The 9,643-nt window shown below is 44.9% G+C and overlaps 1 protein-coding gene across 1 annotated transcript in view; it reads right to left on the bottom strand.

Annotated features, from left to right (window-relative positions):
* Positions 1 to 1,964: 1,964 nt before the first annotated feature.
* POLR1A (RNA polymerase I subunit A) overlaps positions 1,965 to 9,643 on the bottom strand; it is a 41,194-nt gene continuing 33,515 nt past the window's right edge. The window contains exons 29-34 of the mRNA XM_081837588.1: positions 8,709 to 8,825; positions 7,432 to 7,692; positions 6,225 to 6,425; positions 4,801 to 4,918; positions 4,055 to 4,219; positions 1,965 to 2,283 (exon numbers count right to left, since the gene is read on the bottom strand). Of these exons, the coding sequence (XP_081693714.1) occupies positions 2,183 to 2,283; positions 4,055 to 4,219; positions 4,801 to 4,918; positions 6,225 to 6,425; positions 7,432 to 7,692; positions 8,709 to 8,825 (963 nt within the window). The 3' untranslated portion in view covers positions 1,965 to 2,182. The remainder of the gene's footprint in view (positions 2,284 to 4,054; positions 4,220 to 4,800; positions 4,919 to 6,224; positions 6,426 to 7,431; positions 7,693 to 8,708; positions 8,826 to 9,643) is intronic.

Here is a 9,643-nt window from a genome sequence, read left to right as displayed (position 1 = left end):
ACGGCAAAGAACACAGGGACCATAGCTGTCAACTTTCAGATTTGAAAATAAGGGATCAGCAGCCTCACCTGTCCCGGGGACAGTCCTTCTACGGGATATCTAACAATCCAGGATAGCAGCGGGAAACGGCGCTGGAATAATGGAATTTCCCACAAAAAAAGGGAAGGTTGACAGCTATGCACAGGAATATATAGTTCATGTTCTTTCTCTTATTTCTTGCTCGGGGCAGGTGAAAGGAAAGGGAAATCTGCACATGTATACACATAATTATAGAGGTATTATTATTATTATTATTACCACCTGCCTTTTCCCTTGACAGAGACTCAAGGCAGTTTACAGATAAAATAGATATATATATAAAAATTGACTGTAGGAACAAACATGCAGTCAACTGGCAGTTCCTGCCCCATTGCATAGCAACCACAGCTGCATGCAGTTGTATTAGTAATAATAATAATAAATTCAATAGCTGCCCATTTTAAAACATTGTCCTTCCACAGGTTTCATGTGTCTTGGGGAGCTTTATAAGCATTTTCTTTCCTCCCTGCAAATGAAGCACGTTTTGTAAAAGATTTGGTAGATTCTTACGTTGTCTTCTTCCTTGTACCCTTTCTGGTAAGCTTTTCCATCAAGGTTAAGTCCCAAACATAAGCATACCAAATTTTACATACAAGGGATTTTTTTATATATATGTAAGAAAATTGCCCTACCAATGCAAACTATGTTGTAGGTTGGAGGAGATACACCAGTTAGGCTGCAGTGTGGTTTAAATCCCAGTCCTAATGAAACGTGTCCAGAGGAGGGCAACCAAAATGGTCAAAGGCCTGGAAACGATGCCTTATGAGGAACAGCTAAGGGAGCTGGGCATGTTTAGCCTGGAGAAGAAGAGGTTAAGGGGTGATATGATAGCCATGTTCAAATATATAAAAGGATGTCACATAGAGGAGGGAGAAAGGTTGTTTTCTGCTGCTCCAGAGAAGCGGACACGGAGCAATGGTTCCAAACTACAAGAAAGAAGATTCCACCTAAACATTAGGAAGACCTTCCTGACAGTAAGAGCTGTTCGACAGTGGAATTTGCTGCCAAGGAGTGTGGTGGAGTCTCCTTCTTTGGGGGTCTTTAAGCAGAGGCTTGATGACCATATGTCAGGAGTGCTCTGATGGTGTTTCCTGCTTGGCAGGGGGTTGGACTCGATGGCCCTTGTGGTCTCTTCCAACTCTATGATTCTATGATTCTATGAAATGCCCGGCTGCATGTGCTCCATTGACCTTTCTATCAATATTGAGCCATTTTTTTTGCAGAAAGTAAGATCCAAATTAAAAAGGGGCTGCTTTTTCAGAGCCAGCCTGGCCCATTCATGAAGCAAGGTGAGGCGACTGCCTTGGGCAGCAGGATCATGGAGCTGGAAGAGACGACAAGGATCATCTAGTCCAGTGTTTCCCAACCTTGGGCCTCCAGCTGTTTTTGGCCTACAACTCCCATCATCCCTAGCTAGCAAGACCAGTGGTCAGGGATGATGGGAATTGTAGTTCAAAAACAGCTGGAGGCCCAAGGTTGGGAAACACTGATCTAGTCCAACCCCCTGCAATGCAGGAGTCTTTTGCTCAATTTGGTGCTCGAACCTACAAACCTGAGATCAGGAGTCTTGTGCTCAACAAACTGAGCAACAGGGGCAGCAGATCCTGATGTAGATCTTTATTCTCCCATTGTTCCTAATGTAGATCTTCACTTCTTCCTTGGTGGTGAATTAAAAATGGGGGTTTAAGTCAAGGTGCCAAGAAATACTAAAAAAACTGAAGAGGAAGGTTCTTTCTTGGCAACCAGAAACAGGCATGCAAGGCTTGGGACCAGGAACACATTGGAACCTTGGAAAAGCATCATGCCAGACTCTGGTAACATATCTCAAACCCAGAACATATTGCCTACTCTGATTAATGAACCCACAGATAAATAAAAACACAAACTGAGGGAATAGCACAAGACCTTTATTATTATTAAATATAATTCCTGAAGATCCGAAGGCACAAGTAGTTATCAACTCAATAAGGTCAACAGTAGTATTTACATTCAATGGCAGCTGGAAAAAAAAATCCAAAATCAAACAAAGAAAAATAGCAGCATGTTTCTTTCTAGGGGAAAAAACCACCTTTAGTAGTCTTTAAGATAAGCAAAAGCAGGCACACTATTTTAGAGGCTGTTTCAGATCAAACAAGCCTGTTCCTCCTTTGACAACTTTTCCTACCACGAGGCAAGCAGAAGGAGACTGAAGTTCATCATGGGAGCCTAGAGGGGGGAAAGAAGAAATCAAAACCAGATCATTTATATTTTGGGACTCGGAAGTCTGACATAAGAAAGATAAGTTGCTTGGCTTGCTTTATGTGTGTAGGAGTAGCATAGCCACTTGCTGTTGGATGTGAAATGAGGATGATCTTTTAGCTGATCATCTTTTATCAAATCAATTAAGTGAAAGCTTAAACAGTATTAGAAGATGCTATTACTTTATTTTTTTTAATTTCTATATCTCAAAGATGACACAGGAGGCTACAACCATTCTGGTCTCCAAAAGGAATTCTTCTGAGATCCTCTTACATCATTTGACTAGATCTGGAGACTACAAAGGCCATTTCACACTGCAGATACTGCAGGGACAAATGATCCTTTGATAGCAAATGACATGTTCACATGGCATGGTAAGCCAAACTATGACATGGTAAGCCAATTATAGCTTAGTGAGACTCTGTGAATGTGTGGGCTCTTGCAGCAAATTTGGCCCTTCCCAGTCATGACTAGTTAGGAGAGAACTTAACTATAAGTCCTAATTCTGATGACAAAGCTTTATTTCCAGGTGTCTGCATGTTCACGTAGCTTTGCTAAGCCGTAGTTTGGGTTACCATGTTGTGCAGACCGGCTCTTAGAGAACCTAAAGAAACAAGCACACCACCGCCTGAATGGAATTGTCTTTAAATAAGAAGTCCGGCTTTGACACCTGTTTCGGTTGAGTGGCAAGACTGTCCCCCAGAATTCTCATTCATGCTAAACCACAAATGTGATTATCACCAGCAATGCAAATTTAGACAGCTAGTGTTCAGCAGAAATTGTGATCACTTGAGGGACAATTGCTTTCGAAATAAAATGTGGAAATGAACCAATAACAAAAAAAAATTTGCTCCCCTACCCCTATCTGGGCTTAAACCACAGAGCCTAGGACTTGCCAATCAGAAGGTCGGCAGTTCGAATCCCCGTGACAGGGTGAGCTCCCGTTGCTCGGTCCCTGCTCCTGCCCACCTAGCAGTTCGAAAGTACAAGTAAATAAATAGGTACCGCTCCGGCGGGAAGGTAAGCGGCGTTTCTGTGCGCTGCTCTGGTTCGCCAGAAGCGGCTTAGTCATGCTGGCCACATGACCTGGAAGCTGTACGCCAGCTCCCTCGGCCAATAAAGCGAGATGAGCGCTGCAACCCCAGAGTCAGTCACGACTGGTTGTAATGGTCAGGGGTCCCTTTACCTTTACCTTACCCCCACCTTGAAATTCATGAGAAAGACAGGTAAATCCTAATTATTTCAAGATATGCCAATGTCAGTGTTGATGGGGGCAGGCACCAGATATGACCATTGAGTAGCTGGACTTGGGGTAAAAGGTAAATAGCTCCATGCAAAATGTTCATAAGGGTGACCAGGCTCATAATTTGAGGGACTGATCTTGCACATCATCTATGCCTGCATACATACTTTTTCTCTAGCGTAACAGAATTGCCTATAGCAGAGAACGGGAACTTCTGACGCCCCAGTGCTGCTGGACTCCTCTTTCCATCTTCCCTAGGCAACATGGCCAAGGGTCATGAATGACAGAAATTGCAGTTCAACACCTGGAAGGCCACATATCCCCCATCGCTTCTAATTAGGCGGATAACAACTATTCTATTTGCGGCAAAGGTGGCAGAGAGGGTAGTGGCCATGTAGCTTTGGGTATGCTTGGACAGAGTGGATTATCTGGGCCCACCAGGCAATCTGGTTTGGATACGGTACTGAAATAGCACTGATTGCCCTGATTATTTACCCTGCATTGTGGCTTCCTTCAGAAACTTGTAGCTCGTCTCAAATGTCATTTGCTGCAAGGGGGACGAATTGGACTGTATCCCAAACCGATTGAGTGGCTTGTAAACACCTTCAAAGCACATGTAGTCCGACACCAGAGAGAGATGCCGAGGATCAACCACAATCCCTGTCAAAGAAAGGAATGTTAGAGCGTTGCCTCTTTAAAAAGTTAAGAGGGAGGTGAAAGGGGGACTTCAATGGAGCCTGTCCTTTATGCTCCTTTATGCTCATGCTGATAAACCTTTACTAAAGCCTCACCATCTCTTTGGCCTGTAAGAGCACACTGTTTATGAGAGAATGGGAAATACAGCCAATACAAGCAGAATGGAGTTTTTTCCTCCCCAAAGCTTGATCAGATAGGCTATGTTTTGCATCTACAGTTAGGATCAACTGACAATCTAAAACCATCTTACTGTTGCAGCATTCGAGGAACTTCAGTAATAGTTGCAAGGTAGATATAAGAAATTAGATATATTAAGAAAAAGTTTAATTATGATAAAAGTGTGTATTGGCAATAAGTAATATGAAATCAAAATATGAAATAGACGGGAGGTTGGGTCTTTATTGTTAAGACCAATATATGTTTTATTGTTTGTTAAGAAAATGATGTGTCTATGGTTATTCCTGTGTGTAATTTGGTATTTGTGTTTTTTCTTTTTTTCTTGCTGTATCAATAAAAATAAAAAAAAATTTAAAACCCCATCTTACCATATGCAGCAAACACATCTTTAATCTCTTTCTCAAGGACTTTCAAGGCAGCCTCAATACCATAGGTATTGGCCATCGCATGAATATCATTGCAATAAAGCCGGTTCACGTCAAAAATCTAAAAGAGAGGGGACAGTTGACAGGTGAGCTACTTTTTGAAGTTAATCAAGAAATGTGTATGTAGCTTGCTGGAAAGCAAATAAAAATGCAGCAGCTTAACAGACCAAAGGGAAGGGGGATTTATTCTAAACATGCCCATTAAAAACCACACAAACACAGACTGCATGTGACTCAATTTCTTAGGGCAGAGGTGTGCATGATGCAGACTGCATGATTGATCATGACCACACCTACTTGCTGCAATTATCATTTGCATATTCCATTTCAGAAACCGTTACAAGCAGTTTGCTCTAATATTTCTTAAAACATTTAAGTTCTTCACAGCAAGAATCAGGAAATACCTTATTTTTCGCCCTATAGGACACACTTTTCCCCCTCCAAAAATGAACAGGAAATGTGTGTGCGTCCTATGGGGCGAATGCAGGCTTTCACTGAAGCCTGGAGAGCGAGAGGCATCGGTGCGCACCGACCCCCTCGCTCTCCAGGCTTCAGGAAGCTATCCGCAAGCCTTGAGCGCCCGGGGGGAGTTTCCACGGGCTCGCAAGGCTTGTGGGCGGCAGTCTGCAGCCCGGAGCACAGGGCGCCCTCTGGAGGATGCCCCGTGCTTCGCGCAGGTGTCCGCAAGTCTTGCAAGCCCGGCGGCAACTCCCCCCGGGCGCGCAAGGCTTGCGGATAGCAGCCTGTTCTGGGGGCTGGGGTCAGGGGAAGCTCGGGCTTCCCCTGCCCCAGCCCTGTGGCTGGGGGGGGGGAATAAATTTTTTTTATTCATTCCCCCCCAAAAAAGAGGTGCGTCCTATGGGCCAGTGCGCCCTATAGGGCGAAAAATGCGGTATATGTTAACACATGTTGGTTGAACCCCTTATGGACAGCGCTGTTCCCCTTCTCCACTAGTGTGAGCCACTTTCCACTGAATTTCTGTGGCTTCTTACTATCCTTTGACAGTAGCTTTTGCAAATATCAGGCATTAGAAATGCAACCTCAATTTCCCAAACACAAAAGGAAACGTTTCCTCAAATCTGCTCACAGCTACTGAAGCAATAGGTCAAAAGCAGTTTTATTTTGACAATGGCAAAATCACAACGCTCTACTCAAAAGCAAAAGCTGGGACTTCTCACTGAAATCAGCGGCACTATTATCAGCTTCGCTTTGGTGTGACCGAGATCTGCATAAGCTTCTCAAGCCGCCAGGAAAACGCTGCAAGGTGAGCTTAAAAAAAATATCAGGCCATTCTCATGACAGGCTCCCCCATTGCCTTCCTTCTTTGACACCCTATAGGAAACACAGAACAGCTCCTCGTTACATACGTCAGCATATCGGAAAAGCTCAGGGAGGTTTATCCCTTCAGTCTGCAAAGTGAGCACCATCTCTCCTTTCTTATTGCTGGTTTCGTTTAAGAGACACCGTGTGATCCCTTTTGTCTCCTGGACAACAGTGTTGTTTGCCAGAGTTGTCACAAGTGAGGCAAGGTCAAAGTACTGCTTTGTTAAAGGAAGTTTCAGTGAGACCTAGAAGGGGACACAATATAATCCAGTGTTAAAAGGCAGCCTTTTCGATCCACTGAGAAGAGCAAACCTAACACCCACTTTAGTGATGTATGGAAGTGAGAGCTGGACCATAAAGAAGGCTGATTGCCAAAGAATTGATGCTTTTGAATTATGGTGCTGGAGGAGACTCTTGAGAGTCCCATGGACTGCAAGAAGATCAAACCTCTCCATTCTGAAGGAAATCAGCCCTGAGTGCTCACCAAGGACAGATTGTGAAGCTGAGGCTCCAATACTTTGGCCACCTTATGAGAAGACTCTCTGGAAAAGACCCTGATGTTGGGAAAGATGGAGGGCACAAGGAGAAGGGGACGACAGAGGACGAGATGGTTGGACAGTGTTCTCAAAGCTACCAGCATGAGTTTGACCAAACTGCGGGAGGCAGTGGAAGACAGGAGTGCCTGGCGTGCTCTGGTCCAGGGGGTCACGAAGAGTCAGACACGACTAAACGACTAAACAGCAACAACACCCACTTCTTAATACAGTGATTTAAAAACAAACCTCCCAATGAGCTAGAACAGTCGGTGAGCAGAGCTTTGGGACCCGCTGTCCTTTAGGCTTCCACTCCTGAAACATCTCAGAGCAAATAGGTCTGGAGATTCACCCTCTTTTGGAATCGTGACAAATGTAGTAGGTCCCCACAAATTGATGTGGGAACACTGTATTGCACAAAGCAAATGGTCACTTCCCCTCCTATTATTTTATCATATTGTGTAGGTATTTTACTATAAGATTTCTACTAGCTAGTCATTTTCTTTTAGAGCTTTATCCGCTGCTTTTATGCCTATATCTGTTTGTATTTGGTAAATAATATTTTCCTTTTCTTATTTGCAAGCCACTTTAAAGCCTCTGCAATAAAGTGGGCTAAAATGCTAAATAACTAAATAAATATGTCAACTGCAACATTATGGTTTGTGTTCCGCAGCTTGAACACATCAGTTTTTGGACGCACACACTTCCACCACCTTACCTTACACCACAGTTCATTTTTTATGTCGTAGGCATAACTCTCTATGGAATCGCTGCTCTCCTGCACAGCATTAATTCTCTGCTGTGCTAATTCATCCAAGTTCTTCCTCTTGTTTCGAGTTTGTTGACTACAGGAAGGAGCATAAGGCTCATCCTGAGATTCTGTTCCCTCTGGGCTCCTCTCATCCAACCCTTGTGTCTCTTCCTCATCCGGAATATCATCATCATCTACCTCGTTGTCCTCATCACTCTCATAATCAACCTGCAAGAAAGACACACTTCAGTCAGAGGTGAACCATAACCAAGAAAAAAAAGAGAGGGGGAAATGTTTAAACAAGTTTAAGCAAGTTTTGCATCTCCAAGCACTAGAACCAGTGTACAAGGATAATTTCAAATTTCACTTTCAGTTGGGCCATAGAAAAGAACCTTCCATTGATCTTAATGTCCTGATCCCAACCGGCACCCCACACTAGTTTTCTGCTTAAAAACCAACAAACAGCACCTTCGGGGGGTGATTTTCAGAAGGAAAAAAATTGTGAGACCCCTGGAGCAATAGCAGGTTCTGGATCAGGGCCCTAAGGATGCTTTCCCTCCAAAGTAAAAGCAGGCAGGTGAAGCATGTTTCTTTAAAAACATGACTTACACAGGCTGTCATTTGGCAACCAGTATAAAGGTGCTTTGAGTCATATACTTATCTAGAAAACATATACTCATTACAGAACACTGCAAACCAAATCTTTAATGAAGCAGATTTATTACTTGGACAAAATATTGCTCCTTAAGTATTTCGACCCTTCCCTTTATCCCACCTCCCTTTCCTTCAGCTTCAGAAACTAACCTGAGCAGAAGGCCTTTCTTAGTCGGCTCTTACTGAAACAAGCAGAGCCTACAGGGACCTAAGAGGGATGCCGGTGGTGCTGTGGGTTAAACCACAGAGCCTAGGACTTGCCGATCAGAAGGTCGGCGGTTCGAATCCCCGCGACAGGGTGAGGTCCCGTTGCTCGGTCCCTGCTCCTGCCAACCTAGCAGTTCAAAAGCACGTCAAGTGCAAGTAGATAAATAGGTACCACTCCAGCGGGAAGGTAAACGGCATTTCCGTGCGCTGCTCTGGTTCACCAGAAGCGGCTTAGTCATGCTGGCCACATGACCCGGAAGCTGTATGCCAGCTCCCTCGGCCAATAAAGCGAGATGAGCGCCGCAACCCCAGAGTCGGCCACGACTGGACCTAATGGTCAGGGCTTGCCTTACCTTTACTGGGACCTAACAATATATCATTACCTCCTCCTCCTGCTTTGCTCTTCTTTTTGCATCTGTAGCATCATCATCCCCTTCACCTGTTTCAGCATCAGGAGCACCTCCACCTCCTCCTTCCTCACCTACAGCTTCATCGTCACCCTAAGCAAAGAGAAAAGCTGCAAGGGGGAACGGCCTCGAGATTCACACTTTTACATGGGTTATTTGGGTCATGTTGCTGAGAGGCTTGAAAGAAATACTAGGCATAAGGACACTCTGCATCCACAGAGAACTAAGCTTCCACTGGGCAAGGCTTCCTTAATTTCACACTTGATAGTGCTGTTAAGGTCTAGAAGGTAGATTACCGTATTCTTCACTCCATAAGACGCACCCGGCCATAAGACGCACTTAGTTTTTAGAGGGGAAATGCAAGAAAAAAAATATTTTAAAAGGGAGTGCTGAGCAGAGCCTTTATGCTCAGCACTTCCTTTCACAAGCCGCGTGGAGCGTGTGAGCGGTGTGCGGCTCTTGGGGGCTTTTCCCCGAGGAGGGAGAAAGGCAGCCCGTCACCCTCCCTCGGGGAAAAGCCCCCAAGAGCCACACACACGCTCAGTGTGGCTCTTGGGGGCTTTTCCAGGAGGTGGGGGAAGGGACTGAGGGGCTGCCCTCTGTCCCTTCCCCCACCTCCTGGAAAAGCCAGCAAGAGCCACGCGCTCTTTAAAGGGTGCGCGACTCTTGCAGGCTTTTCTACGAGGTGGGGGAATTCCCCCACCTCCCAAAAAAGCCAGCAAGAGCCGCACACTCTTTAAAGGGTGCGCGGCTCTTGTGGGCTTTTCTTCGAGGTGGGAGAAGGGCAGCTTGTCAGTGACAGGCTTTTCCCGCCTGCATTCGCTCCATAAGACGCACACACATTTCCCCTTACTTTTTAGGAGGGAAAAAGTGTGTCTTACAGAGCAAAAAATACAGTATTTCAACAGTCT

The sequence above is a fragment of the Podarcis erhardii genome (assembly GCF_964252035.2).
Source record: "Podarcis erhardii genome assembly, chromosome: 13".
NCBI classification, from domain to species: Eukaryota; Metazoa; Chordata; class Lepidosauria; order Squamata; family Lacertidae; genus Podarcis; species Podarcis erhardii.
Note: the sequence above shows the minus strand (reverse complement) of the source record. Positions and strands in the feature narration are given on the sequence as shown.